The 19,735-nt window shown below is 46.1% G+C and overlaps 1 protein-coding gene across 3 annotated transcripts in view; it reads right to left on the bottom strand.

Annotated features, from left to right (window-relative positions):
• The window catches only part of PLXNA2 (plexin A2), a 324,357-nt gene that overhangs the window by 21,207 nt on the left and 283,415 nt on the right, over window positions 1-19,735 (bottom strand). For all 3 annotated transcript variants that reach the window (XM_075909971.2, XM_075909972.2, XM_075909970.2), the window contains exons 21-24: window positions 16,778-16,920; window positions 14,697-14,965; window positions 1,461-1,527; window positions 164-310 (exon numbers count right to left, since the gene is read on the bottom strand). In XM_075909971.2, the coding sequence (XP_075766086.2) occupies window positions 164-310; window positions 1,461-1,527; window positions 14,697-14,965; window positions 16,778-16,920 (626 nt within the window). The remainder of the gene's footprint in view (window positions 1-163; window positions 311-1,460; window positions 1,528-14,696; window positions 14,966-16,777; window positions 16,921-19,735) is intronic.

The following is a 19,735-nucleotide window of genomic DNA, read 5'->3' as shown; positions in this document are numbered from 1 at the left end:
TGACGGATCAATTTGGACACAAAGCAGCTAGTTCTGGAAGGGGCATTAGGGCTGCATATTATCCTGCCCTTCCAGTGCGGCTTCTCCTAACTACCAGTCGGTCGCTTACAGCTGGAAATGATGTGCACCGTGCAAAGCCAGGTCCCGTGGACGGCCAACTCACCAATGTTTTGTACTCAATCTGCTGCCGGATCAGCTTGTCCTCACTGAGAGAATAGCGGGCCTCCCCCGTGATGGCGTCAATAGGCCCTTTCTCCATCTGCTGCTTGATGGCACAGTACAGCATGAAGAGGGGCTCCCCAGCGCACTCCTGTTCGACAAGACACACTGCAAAATCAGAATCGAGGGGTAGGGCCTCCTCCTGCCAGCTCTAATGGGTAGGCTAAACTTCAAGCAGAGGCATGGTCCCGCTGATTTTAATCTTAGCAACAAGCGTTAATCCAAACAAGTGTTTACAGGTCTGTGGCCCAAAGCAGCAGCCAGGGAGAAAGTCCATCCCCAGGACCCATTACTCAACGTGGGTATCATCTCTGGTTTGCCTCCCCACTGCTGGGGAGAAGGAATCAGAGGGTATTACAGCCACTCCACCGGGACAGCTACAATGCTACAACTATGCCACAGAGAGCCGTAGTGTAGACTTCTCCTACAGCGATGGAAGGGTTTTTCTGTCGACACAGTTAATCCACCTCTCCAAAATAGAAGAAATCATCTGTCAACCTAGCTGCCTCCACCCTGGGAGTTAAGTCAACCTACCTATGGTACTCAGGGTGGACAATTTTTCAGAGTCCTCAAAGTGGGGAGTGGAATTGTTTGGAGGGCTGCAGGGGGTGCAGCCAAGTGAAAGGGATTACACTGAGCAAAAGCAAAGTTACACTGAACAGTAGGATGGACACATTCCCCATCAGAATGATCCAACAGCCTTTGCACAGTGCCCCAGGGGAGTGGTGGAAACTCCACTCCCTGGTTTATTTTACACTATGCTGGGTGGTGCATAGACTAGATGCAGGCAGGTCTTTTCCCAACTCTAACTTACTTAAGTGAGGAGGCCTCCTACCTGTCATACACGTGTAGTACACTGGGGCTCACTGGCTGATGGTGATTATACTCTGTTCGTTCTGCTGAAAGCAGATAGGGAGACGTGCATCGGGCATGCTTCACTATGGACTTGGCATGCATGCAGCATTTCAAATGTGTGACTTGCAATCTCAGGGTTGATCAAAGCCAAGCACATAGATGGCTAGCTGAGACTCAAGTTAGCTGAACTGCAGCTCCAGCTGCACACAGCACAAGTCTTATCGCCAAGATCTCTGCTCTGCTCTTGTCTCCACCTTACTTTGGGTCTTGTCAGACATTTTAAAAAGCTGGGGTCACCGTGCAGGCCCTTAGAAGGAGGAGAGCTGTGGAAGCATTGGAAGAATGGGTGAAGGCAGAAGAGGATCTCCACTCAGTCTCCCCCTCACCTTTAAGAATTTGTGGAGGAGAAAGGCAAACCAGTTAGTCAACATCTTCTCAGCCACAGACTCAGTCCTGCAAAAAGACAAAAGGACACATGATTACGTCTATTTAAAAAGAACTCATGCCACTGACTGACCCCCCTCTATCAGTAATGAAAAAGGGCAGGGAAGTAAAAACCCACTATGGACAACAGTGAAACTGATGTGGACTCATCTCGCCCTCTCAAAATGTCCCCAGTTGGGCCAGGTCTACTCTAGGAGATTATTTCAAATGTACTAAATTCACCATTTGGGCATCCGATTTTACAAATCTCAAGTTTCGTATCCTCACTGCAGGGAAGCATCGAATGTAGTCCGAGACCGGCTCCGTTAATGTGGATGCGCTACCTTAGACTCGTACTCTGGGGAGCCGTGGGAGGCCTCCCAGAGGCCTATTAGTTTGAATTAGCAGCACCAGAGCATCCCCACTAACGTTATTTCAGACTTACAAGTTCCTGAGGAATAACACAATCCCCGAAAAGCAAGAGTACAGAGTTTGAATTCCACGGCCCTTTGTTCCGGAATAACGGGCTTGGTAGTGTGGCTGCATCGCTTACAAATTCGACCTGGGGGGGGGGAGGGCTAATTTCGGGCTAAGGTCCTACAGACTCGCAGCAACCGTTAGTAGGCTGGGCTGCACTTTCCTCACTGGCCTGGGACCATGCGGCCATCTTCTAATCACCAAGTGAACGCTGCCCATCTGGAGCACAATTTCACAACAGCATTAAGATTCAGCAGCGCGGGAGGATCTGAAACCGTTGTCCCTCGGCACTGCCCCCTCCAACGTTTCCCAGACAAGTGTATGTAGATTGCTCAGGAACAGAAAGGAACAAAGACCAGCTGACAACCCGTCAGGAGCCCCTCTGACAGGGACGCCCGGTGGCACTTTAACTCCTTGCACATGGTGCAAATTATACCTTATGGCTCAGTAAATCACTGGAATTTGCAGTGGCTGCTGGCAATCAGGGACAGCAGAGTGACAATGGCAGGGGAAATTGCAGCTTTCTCCCCGGCCCCACCCAGCATTCTCTCCTCACATTGTGCCCAAGATTATCTCTAATTTAAATACAATGGCCCCTAATGATAGTTTTTAATGCTGGCTCCACAGGATTGCTGGTCCCTCTTTAAAGAGACACTGCTCCTTTTCTTGGAATGGGGGCCAAGCTTTTGAAAGCAGCACTGGGCTGGTGACAGGCGGAGGGGGGCCCCTCCTCTGTGAGAGCTTGAACCGTGCAGCAAATGTGTTCAGAGGGGGCTGTCAGGCAGGCTTCCAAGAAGGGGCTGTTGCGAGCATGGCTGAAGATCAGTGGGCAAGGATGTTTCTTTTGTTGCCAGCTGTGCTAGCCGAGAATGTGCTGTAAATGAATCCCCGTCCTAGGTGGTCTGGCTCTCTGTGTGATAGGGCTGTTCTGATCTTGCCCGGCTGCGCCGAGTCCTTGGGATTAGCCCCAATTGTAGCTATCAGTAACAGCAACTGCTGGGCTTGAAGCAAGCAAGCAGCTGCCCTTAGAAGCATCCACTCCATCTTGCAAGGCACAGCTTACCTTGTCTACGCAGGGGATGTTGCCCATTGTATGTCTACATGAACCACATTTCTGACAAGTCTCCCACCCTTGCTTGTGGTGGCTAGTACAGAGAGAGCTCCAGGCACCTATTTGTATTTAAATCATCACAACTTTATCCAAAGGGGTCTCATTAGCTGCATGTCCACATTAAAAGTTATGTACCGGTCACGTCCCGCCCACTTAATTAACCTAATTAACACAGGTCCTACAATTGACAGGTACTTCTGCTGTTATATAGATCTCTCCGTTTCTGTTATTTCTGCTCCAATTCACCTGATGAAGTGGGTTTTGCCTGCAAAAGCTCATGATTCAATATATTTATTTTGGTTAGTCTCTACAGTGCCACTGGACTTAGTCGTCGTTTTTACAGTGCATACAAAGTTAGTCTTTCCCAGACTAATGCTATCAGCAGTAAAGCAGTGCAAGTAATGAATTAGGGGCCCTATTTTTGCCAGTCAACAATGCTACAGGGGCTGTCTAGAGTAGGGCTTAGAGCCCTTAAAAGCCATTAGAAGAGTCATAATTAGAGAGGCACTATGATCTAGTCTAGCAGATGGGGAACAGAATTGAGACTTAGGAGAGCTGGCTTCTAATCTTAGCTCAAATGCTGATGGAGACTACCCTTTCCCCTCCCTCGTTCAAGTCTGTCTTGCCAGACTGAGCACCCTTTGGGTCAGAGAGTGTGTGTGTGTCTGTGTAGTGCCCAGCACGCTCTAGCTTTTACTGTAATACAGATGACAATACCAATGCAGACAAGCTGGTTGAATAGTAAACAAGTTATAGATTCACCAGTATTTCAGCCATCAAAAGCAATGAGTCCTATTTGCTAGACTACTGGGAGTTCTATTAACCACACTTATCAATATAGACCATCTGGCAGGTATTCATGAAAATGTCTGCAAATCCTGTAATAATTGAATCACAAATGATTAACTGTCTGAAAGTTCATGCTGAAAAGCACCATATTCATGGTGCTTCTGTTTAAAAATGTTCAGACATCCAGTCAAAGAGAAGAAACTCATGACTTAAGTAACCAATCACCAGCCATGAATACCGAGCCGGTAACAAACAGTCAAATCAAACAGCAGGAGAGCACCACAGAATCTGAAAATTATTTTTCCAGACTATTTGATGACATGGTAGAAAAAACCCCAGGATCAGTCTGTGAAATGTTTGCTAACTGAGAAAAGGCTAACTTTGTAATGCATATTGCAAACATAGAACATGACAAGTTCTTGAAAGTTACATTCTGAATTATAATGAAGTTAACATACTGTATCTCTTGACGCTACAAAAATAATCAGGTGAAAAACAGTTGTGCAGCACAACATGATTTCTTCTTAATTGTATGGACAGAACCTTCCCTCCCCTGCCACCTCTGTGCCATGGCATAGCCCGGTTCGGGAACTGTGGTCTAACTTTGATGCACAACTACAATACTTCATGCTTATACATTCCCTTAACTCTTGCTGATGATACCTGCATGTTCTAACATTCCACCGACTTGACAACATGCTTCCAGTACAGTAGTCATTGCAGAAGGTATCAACAGTTCAAGGGATAACATAATGACATAGAAAGTTAAGTATCAGGCACTTCTATGATTCTATGATTCACTTACAGCCCATTCTATTAGCCTCATTTAGCATGGACACTAATGAAAAATAATTTTTTCCTTCTCTTTCCCTCACCCATTCCCCTTTTTCTGCTATTTATTTGTAACTCTGGACCCCTTGATTCATTCATCTGAAGAAGTGGGCTGTGCCCATGCAAGCTCATGGTACTAGCTACATTTTTTGTTAGTCTCTAAGGTGCTGCAAGACCATTCTTCCCCTCCACCCCCCCAGGTACAGACTAACACAGCAACCCCTCTGATTCTTTCCTTAGCTGAGGCAAAAAAGTCACTTTTTTCATCAGGGGTCCAAGGAGCAGGAGAGTGCATAAGCTCTTCACAAAGGTTGGCCTGGGGTGTATCTTTTCCCTGCCTCATCTACCATAGTTAGTCTTTGATCTGTGCTGGAGGTCTCAGCAAGTCATCCTTTAAAGCAGTGGTTCTTAACCTCTTTGGTACTGTTACCCCGTAAGCTTAACTAATCAATCACAATTATCCCTCCTCCTTTTTAAAATGGCAAAAGACAAAAAGAAAATTACCATTAATCATTTTTATTGTATTTCGTTTTCTCATACTTTCTGTTGAACAAAATTGAACGCCCATTATATTTTAAACTTACTACCCCCTGAAATATGCCAAATTACCCCTCGAGGGGTAATTACCCCCAGGTTAAGAACCACTGCTTTAAAGTTTAAGCTCTCGCCTGCTGTGTTTTTGGAGTGACCTCCCTTTCTCTCTGCTGCGTCAGAAGAAGTCTGCTGAGCTGCACAAACAGCTCCTTCACAACACCGCACTAGTCCCTCAGCAGGTTGTATTTTTTCACTCCATGGTTGGCTTGGTATCTGGAAGGCTGTTATAGATCCATCTCTGAAAACACAAACTTCTGAAAATGAAGGCCCCAGACTCCGCGAAAACCCTTTTCATATTGACCACATAACAGGGACAAAGTACACTCCAGGGACAGCTTTCCAAAACAGCCTACTACAAGAAATGAAAGCCCCTAGGCTGTTCCTCTCACTCACTTGGGTGCTGGGAAGCAAACTAAATAAAAAGGATGTGGAAAAGCCCCCAAAATCAATATTTATGTTATTAATTTTCCCTTGCTTTGTCTAGTCTCTGAACTGTCATGTGCTCCCTGTTCCAGGGACGAGGACAGTCATTTGATTTAATGCCAGCTTTCCTCCAGTCTCCCATGAGAGGAAGAGCAGAAAGGTGAAATAAAGAAAAAGAAAGAAGGAAAGAACAGAACACCAATTATCAAGTGTTGCCACTAGAGAGCTCAAAAGTAAAATAAAATAATCTTTCACTTTGTGGCTGCTCATTCATTATTAACTTAGAACAAAATGTTCTAACTCGGAATGGTTTGCATACTAAACAATACCCAAGGAACTCTCAGATCCACAGGACAGGACGAGACCTTTATGTTGCAGGCTTCCAAATGAAACCTCTGGATCTTCACGGCACAAAGCTAGCTTTTTAGTTCTTGGGCTTTGTTTCTTTTGTATCTTTTGGTCTCTTTTGAATAGCTATTGCATATGGTGCTAACCCCTTTGCTGCTGCTAGAACATGTGTATGCCACATGGTCATCTTCCATTCCTCGGTGCGGCGTCAATCCAGGTTGGTATGGCAGCAAAGGGGAAGCTGATACTTTATAACGTAGAACTAATCCTTTCTAACAGCCACACATCACGCCTCAGATACACTTACCCTGGAATCTGCTCCTGCAACAAACCCCGTTGCCAACTCTGTTCACACATCTATACAAGCGACACCATCACAGGACCTAACCACATCAGCCACCATATCAGGGGCTCATACAACTGCACATCCTCTAATGTGTTATATGCCATCGAGTGCCAGCAATGCCCCTCTGCCATGACCAGACAGACCAGACAGTTTCCAATACAAAGGATAAATGGACAGAAATCAGACATCAGGAATGGTAACACACATGTACCAGTAGGGGAACATTTTAACTTGCCCGGTCACTCAATGATGGATTTAAAAGTAGCCATTCTTCTACTAAGGAATTTCACTAATAAATTAAAGAGGGAGTCTGCAGCACTGGAATTCATCTACAGATTTGACAGGGATACCCTGGGCTTGAACAAAAATACATTAACTGGTTGGTGCATTACAAAGCCAATTTCCCCTGCCTTTAACATCTGCATTTCCACATCAAAAGCTCTGCATGGGACACATACAGCTCACTTAATTAGCCTCATTAACAGGGGTCCTACAACCTTCTGCTGTAAGGTGCCACAGGACCACTCATTGTTTTTAAAGTTGTAGACTATCAGGACCACCCCACTGAGATTTTTGCTTTAACCTAGTGGCAATCTGTGTCCATAGGAGAAAAAGATTGGCACTGGGGCCTGCAGCGCTGTCATACATGAAAGCTAGATCTGTAAGGCATCCCTCCATGCCGTGCTTCTATCCCTGCCTACTGTCTCACCCCTGCTGAGCTACTGTTTGCATTTGCAAAGAGGCTGGTAATGACCAGGAGTGGGAAGATCAAATTACAAGCAAACTGAAATGGAGGATAAGGAAAGCTCTTTGGGTTTGTTTGGTTTGCCGACATCACCTGCCCTTTCTGGGAGGATAATTCACAGAACTAATCCACAGGTGTTCAGTTCTGATTAAACACAGTCAATAACCATCTCCTCCCGCCCCACTGTCAGGCTCTCAAATGCCACTGCCGCTGCAGAAGAGACCTCTTCCCACAGCCCCTTGTGTATGCATTGGCATGACACCATCTGGCCAAGTACGGATACTAGTCATGCAGGTGGCTGGCTGTGCCATATGCAAAACAAACTCACCCTCTGCGGCACATGGGGGAGGAGGGTTGGGGTTCAGGCAGCATATCCCTTACTTGGAGGGAGGGAGGGAGGGAGGGGGGGAGAGAGAGAGAGAGAGAGAAAGAAAGACATTCTTATATTTACAATATGAATCAGCTGTTTAATTCCATAATTCCAGGAAAGTGGTAACATCCATCCTGTGTTCACATAGCACAGAAAGGAGCTCTGCCATAAGAGCCCTTTGAATGATCAAATGATAGAGAGGTTGATGGGTGAGAACTATGATAGAGAGGTTGGTAGCTGTGTAGGGTGTGTCTCTTTCCCCCCAGCCCATTTACAACCCCAAAAGGGATTTTACCAGGCAGATGAAGTTTATGGCAACTTAATGGAGGCAGAAATGTTTGAGCAGAGAAGTCCAACCCTGGATAAAATCCTAGAAGGTGACTTCTCATCTTTTGTATTAATGTATTTCGCTTGCAAATCTGTCTTGGCACCATTGCCCGCCCAAAATGAAAAGGGCATGTGAGTGCAGGGCTGCATTAAGAGGACTGGCTAGCTAGGGGGACATCAGAAATAGGAGATGGAGCCTTTTATGCCCAGATCACTGGTTCAGGCTGCCTGTAAAACTGGTTGTAAAACTTCAGGCCAGATCACATTAGCTACCCTCAAGAGCACTAAAAGTTCAACCCCCAGACTCCAACTGCCAAAGGACTGGCCGGGTTCTCTCTCGGAGCCTTCTTTAAGGATGAAGAACCTTTGCTTCTGGCTTAATTCCTTTCCTGGGTGGTGCAGAGATTTAGGGCTCCCATGTTACATCTAGCTCCAACACAATCCCTCTGAGTCTGAGACACCAAGAAAAGAAAATCAAACATGTTTCAAGCAGGCAGGAAACTAAAAGAAAGTGATGGCTGGCCACACACAGTCCCTGTGGGTTTGGCCCTTTTGCTGCGTCTGGCTTCTCTGTGTCTGGCAATCGGAATATGACACTGCTAGGCAAGCTCTGATGTGGTCCACTGTGTTCTGGGCAAAACCTACTAGCGAGGGTAATGGGTTGAGAGATGGTGGGGAGAGAGAGGAGATGGGAGGCTCTAGTGCTGAGATCACCAGCCTTGTATTTTTAGAGCACAGTGAAAAGCCATTATTGATGGCTCAGGCTGAAGACGCCTTCACAGCGACTCATCAAACCACGGGGGAAATTAACTGAGCTTCCATTTCTGAGATGAGTTATTGCCTCTGCAAACAGGGCCAGATTTAGAGCAATTTCCTGCCAAGTATATTCACTGCGGCCGGAGGAATCCCTGAAAACTCCCCCCTGCTGCAAAACGATCTCTGTTGCTTTTTGGCTGCTGGCTTCAGTGTCAAGCAACGTCTCTGTTTGTGGACTGGTGGACTGCTGGTTAGCACAGAGCTGTCCCTCTTCTTTCATCACGCAGCAACCCATGGGATAGGAGTAGGGTGAGATAGGGCCCTGAAATGCTTTCAGTATGAGCATGGGGACACAGTCGGCTCAGGGAAGCGGGAGAAGTACGCAGCCTTTCATCTTGGAATCAGAGGTGCCAATCTGACGCAGGCAACTACATTCAATTTTTGTCTCATCTGCAGACTCCATATGTGACCTGGCATGAGTCACTTCAGCAACTCTTTGCCTCAGTCCCCAACAGTCACATGGGGAAGTTCCCTTCCTTCCTGGATGTGGATAAAATCTATTAATGACTGTGGCATACTCAGAGACTGCGTAGGGATGAAGGTCAAGTAAGTACATAGATAAATAGAACAAAAGCCCTTCTATCACAGTGACCCTGCAACCTCTGTTGCACCGTGTCATCAGACACGTGTGGAATTGATTGGGCCACAGCAGCCGAATGCCTAGAGCTGGTCCAGAGAAGGTCTGGGGTGAGGTGGAATGTTTTACCACGGCCCTCTCCATGCCAGCCCAAACTCTGGGACTGTCACTTATCCTGGCCATGTAGGCTTTTACGCTTCGCTCATCTCCATAATATCTGGACCTGCCATGCAAATGCTCAAAAGCATGCTAAGTACCGTACAAGCATACAAGAAAGGAGGTCCCTACCCTGACTAGCTTACGGTCTAATGAGACCACTGATAGATGCAGAAAAAGGGATACAATCGGGTGCTTACAACTAAGGAACCTTTTATTCCATACAATTCCTCCACATTTGAAATGGAAAAAAAAAAAAAAAAAAAAAAAAGCAGAAATGCCAAGGTTTTTCCCTTTTGCTTTGATCTGGCACAGGCTGATTAGAAAAGCTCTGCACTCCAAAAGCGAACATAGCAGCTCAAACAAGGTCAGGCCTATTGTAGTTCCTGCAGTAGGTTTCTTTGAGGCCCTGCTTCAACCTTTGAAACAATAATTCAATGCAAACATGCACCTGGATAGCCAGGGATTTACAGGCACAACCACCAGCATTATGTCTCATGCAGCAGGTGACCCTAAAAAAAAGCTAGTGTGCTGTGATACAATGAGAAAGCAGATCAGCATGTTTCCTACTTCTAGAACAAGATCCTTTCACGGACTGAGAATGGGTTAAAAGACAGGAAACAAAGGGTAGGAATAAATGGTAAATTTTCAGAATGGCGAGGGGTAACTAGTGGTGTCCCCCAAGGGTCAGTCCTAGGACCAATCCTATTCAACTTATTCATAAGGGATGGTGTAGACGGAGCTTGATCCTGCCTTGAGGGCGGGGGGCTGGACTCGATGACCTCTCGGGTCCCTTCCAGTCCTATTATTCTATGATTCTATGAAATGATCTGGAGAAAGGGGTAAACAGTGAGGTGGCAAAGTTTGCAGACAATACTGAACTGCTCAAGGTAGTTAAGACCAAAGCAGACTGTGAAGAACTTCAAAAAGATCTCACCGAACTAGGTGATCGGGCAACAAAATGGCAAATTAAATTTAATGTTGATAAATGCAAAGTAATGCACATTGGAAAAAATAACCCCAACTAGACATACAATATGATGGGGGCTAATTTAGCTACAACTAATCAGGAAAGAGATCTTGGAGTCATCGTGGATAGTTCTCTGAAGACGTCCACGCAGTGCAGCAGCAATCAAGAAAGCAAACAGGATGTCAGGAATCATTAAAAAAGGGATTGAGAATAAGATATTCTCTATCTTATTGCCCTAATATAAATCCATGATACGCCCACATCTGGAATACTGTGTACAGATGTGGTCACCTCATCTCAAAAAAGATATATTGGCATTAGAAAAGGTTCAGAGAAGGGCAACTAAAATGATTAGGGGTTTGGAACATATCCCATATGAGGAGAGATTAAAGAGACTAGGACTTTTCAGCTTGGAAAAGAGTAGACTAAGGGGTGATATGATACAGTTTATAAAATCATGAGTGGTATGGAGAAAGTGAATAAGGAAAAGTTATTTACTTGTTCCCATAATATAAAAACTAGGGGCCACCAAATGAAATTAATGGGCAGCAGGTTTAAAACAAATAAAAGGAAGTTCTTCTTCACACAGCGCACAATCAACCTGTGGAACTCCTTGTGTGAGGAGGTTGTGAAGGCTAGGACTAGAACAGGATTTAAAAGAGAACCAGATAAATTCATGGAGGTTAAGTCCATCAATGGCTATTAGCTAGGATGGGTAAGGAGTGGTGTCCCCAGCCTCTGTTTGTCAGAGGGTGGAGATGGATGGCAGGAGAGAGATGCTTGATCATTACCTGTTCAGTTCACTCCCTCTGGGACACCTGGCATTGGCCACTGTCAGCCGACAGGGTACTGGGCTGGATGGACCTTTGGTCTGACCCAGTATGACCGTTCTTATGTTCTTATGTAAGATATTCCACAAAGACCGCTGTCCAGATCAGACCCTGCAGATCAGTAAATGCTGACGGGTGAGCAGCACCCACTGTCATGCTTTGTATCACGTGTGAGCAGCATTTGCATTTAAGATTATGGGAAACCCACAGCTCTAGGTACAAGTGATGTCTCACTTCAAGTTACATCAAAACATTCCTCCTTCATTTCCAAGTCCCTGGTTATCTGAATTAATTCCATGTCACCCTCACTCTGTTTGGACTAGCAAGGTGCTACTCGACAGAAGAAACGTGGCTGAGATGCAAGAACCACCAGAGCAAAATCTCTGAGCATGTGCCAGTCCTACCTCTGCCGTAAAGCCGCACCAACATAGTCCTGGCTGGCAGTAGAACGAAACAGACAGAGCAACGCTAAGAAACATGCTAAGATTGCCCCTGAATGCTCTCCCCACACCATTTGTGTGTCCCAAGGGAGCGCCTTTGCTTTTATTCTCACCCTTAACCCAGTTTTTTCCATCCAGCACCTGCGTCCCCTGCCAACCCAGCTGGAAGATGGACTGAGGTGCAGGGGGAAGAGAAACTGTCTGACATTGAGATACCAGCATAACCTCAGGGGCCATCTGGCACCAGTGAGATGGATGGCCCTGTCAGCCTTCACCCAGTGATGGCGAGAGAAGGCCTCCAGATGTGGCTCAGCTCACCCCATTTATCAAGTCCAGCTCTCTTGGGGTGGAGGCATTGGCGCACCGTGACATTTCAGGCATGCTACGTGGGCTGGTGGCAGAAAGAAAAATGCAACACACCATCGGGAGGCCTCCAACCAACCATCCATTCCCCTTCCCTGTCTCTAGTGCCATGGGGTTAACTAGATCGTATGTTTTCATGGATGATTGCACAAGGGCTTAAACTTGGTCCAGGAGAACTATTACCTCTCGTGTGTCTCTCTTTCGCTCATAATCCCCCACCCTCTCTGTTGACCCCCCCTTATTCCTCCCTTCTGTCTGCACAACAGAACAGGGCATCCATCAAAAGCCCATCGGCCCTGTCCCTTTTTGTCTTCCAGTTGCTTCCTTCATGGCCAAGAGCTAGCTCTGTGTGTGTGCGTGTGGGGAAGCAAAGGGACATTTTTTATTTAGAAAAAACCAATTCCCCCCCCCTCCAAAAAAAACCGACCCAACAGTCAAAGACAACTCTGAGCAGGGCCCTCAGCCCCTTCGAGCCTCCCAACCCCCAAGGTGAATAGGAAAGAAGTGACAAAGCCAATCTCCTCAAGATAACCAGGTTAGAAGTGATGGGAACTGCTCATCAAGAAACCACCTGGGCTGGGAATAAAAAACCTGACATCTGGAAAACATAAGAGTGAAATTGTTCATGTCCCTGCAGGTCAGGGGTCAGCCTGTCAATGCTGAGTAATGCGTTTTAACTGTCAAGCTGTCCAAACCTCTACTACACACTCTCGCTTATTAGTGTCAACTGGGTCATCTCGCCTGGAGCCACTCTCCCCCCATGCTGAGCCTTCCCAGGGCTCCAAGTGCAGCAAGATGGAAAGATCAAGCAACCTCTCCCCACTCCACAGCCCCTCAGCACCAGAGAGGCTACGGAAAGTGGTAAGAGCAATTAGTAAAAGCATAGGATGGGAGTTCTGCACTTGGAAGGTCTGCCTGGACCAGGTTTCCTTGCTACCCACTGCCAGATCCTGATGTATGCAACATTTCTTTGGTACTTGCCAGTGAGTGTGTGTGTTTTAGACACTGGTGGCCATGTAACTTTCATTGCCTCCCCCCAGCTAAGGCTCTTCCCTGGTTGGAGCAAGGACAGCAACTGCATGACTCTGGTTCCTTCATCTGGGCATGTCTGTAGCCAGACAGACCAACCCCCCATATCATCCATCTTATTTGCCTCTCTGAAGCATAAAGGGCAGAGAAGGAGCAGTAAAATCAGCATAGTCTATGCTGGCTCATCTGATCCTGAGAAGCTGAAAACATAGATATGAGGAGAGAGAGAACGATTAAGGCAATCAGCATAGCCATTAAGCTTTGATCTGCTTTGATGCAAGATCAGGATATGCGAATGTGCCCGGCTGGCACCCATGTTGATACGAACACACAGTCCCTGGGAGAGGAATCCCCCACTGAGAAAAGAATGCCCAGTACTTCCAATTTAGTTATCTCTCTTACAAGTGTAAATTAAGTTCACAACTCCCTTGTAAGAACTGGTCTCACAAAAGACAGACCAGCCCCATTTGGCATGACAGATAAGAAAGAGAAATACGTGACCCCAATGGGTATAAAAGATGGGTCCAGCACACACTCACTTTGAGTGTCATTCTACCCTCTACCTGCTGGTCGGGTTAGGTGTCTGACCTCCCGAGGTTCTATGGGGACGCCCACCTCGTATTTTCGTCTTTCCTAGGAATTGAGGGACCGGCCCTGGCCTGACACGCTGGAGTCGAGAGGCACAGAAGGGGGTAAAAATTGTACCTGGATGTGGTCCTCTGTCTTAAGTGTACACAGACTTAGAGTTCTTTAAAGATTAAGCTGTTACTTGGTACAATTATTTCTGTTTTCCTATCTTTATCTTCTTTGTAACCATTTTTAAGATCTATATTTTGCTAGCAGTTAAGAAATAGAACAATAGCCATTGCAACCATATGATTTATAAGCTTCCTCAATAAACCTGTAACTGTTTAAGTTTTAACCTGACTCCTTCAGTTGCTGTAACAGAACCAGGCACAATTTAAAAGAACTTCAGCCGGTCTTAAGGGACAGATATAGGGAGCCCTGACCGTCAGCTGACAATGTCCCCTGCAGCTTCTTAGAATCATAGAATCCCAGGGCTGGCAGAGACCTCAGGAGTCATCAAGTCTAACTCCCTGCCCAAAGCAGGACCAACCCCAACTAAATCATTCCAGCCAGAGTTTTGTCAAGTTGGGACTTAAAACCTGCTAGAGATGGAGATTCCACCATCTTAGGGAAATAGTTCTTCCTAATATCCAACCTACACCTCCCCCACTGCAACCTGAGACCATTGCTCCTTGCTGTGTCATCTGTCACCACTGAGAACAGCCTCTCTCCATCCTCTTTGGAACCCCCCTTCAGAAACCTGAAGGCTACTATTGAATCTCCCCTCACTCCTCACTTCTGTAGACTAAATAAGACCAAATCCCTCAGCTTCTCCTCATAGGTCATGTGCTCCAGCCCCCTAATCATTTTGGTTGCCTCCGCTGAACCCTCCAATGTGTCCACATCCTTTCTGTAATGGGAGCCCAAAACTGGATGCAATACTCCAGATGTGGACTCACCAGTGCCGAGTAAAGGATAATAATCATTTCTCTAGACCTGCTGGCAATACTCCTACTAATGCTCCCCAATATGTAGCCCTTGGCTACAAGGGCACACTGTTGACTCATTCTTCCACTGCCACTCATCTTACCTGCGCAGGAGCAGTTTGGGATGATTCTTGTTCTCCAGGTTCTTCTCAATCAGGTCCGAGAGCAGCTGCTTCAGCACATCAGTTGCATATTCCAGCTTTCCCTGCAGGCCTGTCATGATAAGGGAAGCCACGTTGCCACGGTCACGCATGGAGAAGCTACGCTGCAGCTCCAGGGTCCGGATGAACGTCAGCAGAAACACCTTGTTGTTGATCAGCTGGGCAAAGAGCTTCAAGGCCTTCTCCACATTCTGCTGCCCATTTCCTTGGACCTGTGAAGCAGAGGACAACGATCTCAGCAAGACCCCGAAAGAAACTATGCCCTTATTTCTAACTTCACCACTGCTGTGAATCTGGCTCGCTGAACAGTAGCGCTTCTGCTTGGAGGCTGAAAGCCCTACGAATGACAGACATTTTGTACTTGTTCTGCAAAAAAGAAGTGACACTCCCATAAGTAAATTAATTACTAATTTAGACTATTGCTTTATTATAGAGAAACAGTAAAAGATTAATTGAGGCTTTCAGCCAAGCCTAGTTTTAAGTAATTCATTATGAGTCAAAATGATAAACTACATTAAGCAATTCTTCACTAAACATCTTGGAGCCTTATATATTGGTTCTACCAACATTATATAATTAAACAACTGTGTAATTGGCAACACATTTATCACTCCTGCGGTTCTGTATTTCATAAGTGAAACCAATACAAAGCGGACACATTGGTTTGCTAGAAAATCAGCTTACTTGGCAATTTAAATAACACACATTGTGTGCAGGGCTGGAAAGTTTTGGAGATTGGCAATGGGAGAAGCCAATTCAAAGGCAGCCTGAGTTTAATGCACGAATGGTGGCCAGCAGTTTGCTGTCAGTGGCCTAATTTTAATCCAGTTTGTTAATTTTAATTCAATCCTTTGTTAAAATAATAATAATGATCTTTTGTATTTTTACAATGCCTTTCATAGCAGAGCGTGACTTGATAGAAGTGATATGCAGGGATCCCTTCATTCATGCATGAAATGCAGCCACTTCTAGAGCGATGCACTGTAATTGATCAATAGCAGACTCAGTACTGGTTGGCCAAGAGCACATCTAATTGGACGGTTTACGTAGACAGAACACAGTGACCCATACTGGAATCTGGCAGGCCCAAACCAGCTTATGTCAACAACACCAGGGCAGCTGTAATGACCACAAGTGGTCAAGGCCTCTCTTTTACAGCTCATCCTAAAGACAGTGGGCGAGTCTTCAGAGGATGTTAACAGCATAGATCCATGGACGTCACTGGAACCACACCAATATTTAACAGCTGTAAAGTATCCCAACCTCTGCTGGGCCTTCTAGTGCCACACTGGGGCACCAAGTCAGCACCGTCTCAAAGGGAAAGCACTGCATGGTGATCGGTATGACTTCCTGCAGCTCCAGTGTTTGCTCATGAGCTGATCCCCTCAACCCACTGCCATTTGCAGGAGCCTCATAGGAACACAGCACAAAGCAGTGAGGACTGAAGTTAAAATGGACTCTGATCTTAAAAAAAAAAAGGGGGGTGAGTGGGAATGAAAGCTACCAAGGGAGAGCAGGGCCAGGTTATACCAAGGTTATACCAAGGTTCTCTCTCATCCTTTAGAGAGAACAGCAATAAATCAGGAGACCGCCCCTAGCCTGATACCCTTTGCTTTTCGTCTACAATAAAGGGATTAAAAGAGACTTAAAAAAAAAAACAAGCAAACAAACCAAACCCTGATAAGGCAGGCAGCCAGCTTGCTGCTGGGCTTGCAAGCTCCATCGGGGTGCTTTAGCAAGGGAAATAATAAAATAATAAAACAGTCCCCAGCCCCAGAAGAGATCAGGAGGAAGCAAGCAGTGTGTTAAAGAGATAAAATGTCCAGCCATTTGTTAAAATGAACTCTGTGCTTATTTCACTTATCCTAGCACTTCTAATAAGATCCGGCAAGGGAGGTGGGAAGGTGCTTCACAGCTCTGTGACTTTCAGTTTAGCTTCCCAGAAGGGACCAGGAAAACAGTCCAAGCTACGTAAGCACATGGAGCAGTGGAGAGGGAGAGCATGCACCCAGCCATTTCATTACCTCCAGCTCACGCAGGACGGGGTGGTCCTCAATACCAGGGAAAAGGACCCTCATGGCATACGTCCGATAATCAAGGTATGGGATCCCGGAGCGATCCAGGTCGCTGGTTAATTCATTGATGTCTGTCTGCAGCTCTGCAAAAGCTGTTCAGGTGGAGGGGAAGGAGAGGAAGAGAGAGAAAAAGGTGTAATCAAAGGGATCTGTGGGGAATTGAGTCTAAACAGAAAGGATTTTGGTAACAGCCAGCAGTCTGCCTTCCTGGCAAGCAAATCCAGGATGGTAAATGAGCCATCTTGGGAAGCTTGGTCACTGATGGACCTCACTGTGTAGCTCAGACATGCCAGCATGGCTGGGAGACACTTTCACAGCAGCAGCAGAGAGAGGGAAAATGAGTACGCACAACAGTGCAAAGAACAGATGCTGAGAACAAAAGACGTTTGCTAATTTGTATGCCGGTCACACCTTGTGTATAAACACACAAAATACCTTGAAATGCTCCAGCTATAAATAAGGATACTATTTTAAAATTGTTTTGCCTACCACAACCTGTCACTTTCTTTCTCTTCTCTATCTACAAGTAATACCACTAATCTAATACCATGCTTCAGGGCCTAAACTGCCATGCCAGAAGGAGGGGTCAGGAAGTTATGTATCTGTTGATGGATAGTACAGCACAGACATAGATTTTCTGGAAGGGGTGCAGGTGGGGGTGTGGGTAGAGGTGAGGTGAAACATAAGATGCTAGATGGAGTACTGATGCTTTCATCCATAGTTTCTATTACTCTAGCTAGGCTCTCGTCAGCCATGAATCCATACATCTGTCTTAGTCACATGTCATTCTTTGCCTTGTTTGCAAGGGCATTGTATTTTGTTTAACTGGTCTTGATGGAAATTCCAAGAAAATGAATATAGATAATTTTCTATAATTTCCTCCCTTCTGTTTATTTTTTCTTGATCCACCAAGCTTCCTACAAACTATATAACATATCTTTTCTAGGATGCACAACAGTAAATCTTCCCAGAGTGTTTTTTTTTCTATCAGAAGTCAGTCCCAGGTTAGCCTGCTGCCACTTGGCTTCCAGCAATGATCATTTAAATTCTGTCTTTGTGTCCCTGCTGGGACCACTGAGCCCAGCCTGTCTTGTTGCTAGGGACTAGATTCCTACACTCAGAAATTTGTAAGTGACAATTCCAACGAGTTAAAACAACAACAACAAGGTTTCTCAAAAGCAAATCAAGGAGAAAATTCTTTCTACCCCAAAGGTTCTGCTCTTGCTAGCTTAATAACCATTGCTGGGAAGAGTTTATTTTTTCACCCGCAGTTATGCTGCCAAAAAAGAAATGTACTGAGATTTTTATCTAGAGAGGTTATTTATCTCAATGGTGCAGCGATTATGTCCTTCCACCCTAGTTCCTGCATTCCGTCCTCTCCTGAGTAGGACCCCATCAATTTCACAGCTGTGAAAAAGGTGTCATGGACTGTGGAATCTGATCTCCCCATGCTGGTAGAAGTTTGGGACACCCAGCTGCTAGTCTTGCCAGGTGGGGCAGGGAAAGGAGTTGTCTTGCCCCTGGACAGGGGCCAGCAGAGACACCTTGAGAAGCAGTGCAGAAATGAGGGAGCACTCCGTTGTAGTCCTGCCCCAAAGGAAGCACAGAAATGATGCTGGAATTCTTGGGACCGCCCTTCCCACAACACTATTGCAAAACAAACCCCAAAGCTTAGCTTCCTTGAACCCAGATGAGAGCAGGACTTCAACCCACAACCCCAGGCACTTCAGTGTGATAACGTCTTTACTAGGCCACCTCCTCATCTTCCAGTTGCACCCTTAACCCGGGGTGGCCAGCTTGCTCTCAAACTGCACCACCAATTAGAACATAATGAATTGATGTAAACACAATGTAAACACCAGAAATTCTGGAACGGATCCATTAAAAAACCTCTGACTGTGAAATTGACAAGACTGAATGGCGTATTTGGTAGGGATCCATCTCTTCTGTGCGAGTTGTGGGAAATGGTCTGCCAGAACCTTTTGGCCATTTTGGACCCTAGGGTTGTTGGGGAGTCCCCAAGTGCAGTCTTTCTCTAGCTTCCAGCCCAAGAGGGGATAGGGGAACAAGTGGAGGGGGGCGATAAGTTGGGTAGCCATCCAGGTTTTCCCTGACAAGGCCTCAGGCCTTTCTCTGGGCAGATTTTGGAAATATTAAAGAAGTGTCTATGGTTTTTCCTGGCCGTCCAAGCTCAGTGGCTGGAGAGCAGTGACTTCTGTCTTGGCACCCAGTTCGGAGGCCAGTGCCACTGTGTGGCGGCGGAGAAGGAGGGGTGGTGTGGTATGGTATTGGCACCCTTCCTTTCTGCCGCTGCTGGTGGCATCTCTATCTTCCATGCCGGGAGGCCAGAGAGTGTGGGAGCCCAGTTGTGAAGTCAGGGCCACCAGCAGCAGCATCACAGAAGGAAGTGTAGCAATCTATGGTATTGCCTCTTTTTATTTCGTAAGGTTGAGGAAGCTACAAGGGGGGAAGCTGTTCTAGATTTGATTTTAGCAAATAGGGAGGAACTGGTTGAAAATTTGAAAGTGGAAGGCAGCGTAGGTGAAAGTGATCATGAAACCATAGAGTTCATGATTCTAAGGAAGGGTAGAAGGGAGAACAGCAAAACAGAGACAATGGATTTCAGGAAGGCAGATTTTAGTAAACTCCAAGAGCTGGTAAGGTTCCATGGAAGTTCCATGGGAAGCAAGACTAAAAGGAAAAACAACTGAAGGGAGTTGGCAGTTTTTCAAAAGGACATTATTAAGGTCCCAGAAGCAAATTATACCACTGCATAGGAAAGACAGAAAATATGGCAATAGACCATCTTGGCTTAACCAGGAGATCTGCCATGATCGAAAAACCAAAAAGGATGGTTCAACACTGTAATAAATTGCCCAGGGAGGTTGTGGAATCTCCCTCCCTGGA

This window comes from Pelodiscus sinensis, chromosome 27 (genome assembly GCF_052426305.1).
Source record: "Pelodiscus sinensis isolate ZL-2025 chromosome 27, ASM5242630v1, whole genome shotgun sequence".
NCBI lineage: Eukaryota > Metazoa > Chordata > Testudines > Trionychidae > Pelodiscus > Pelodiscus sinensis.
This window is presented reverse-complemented; position numbering and strand designations above follow the sequence as displayed.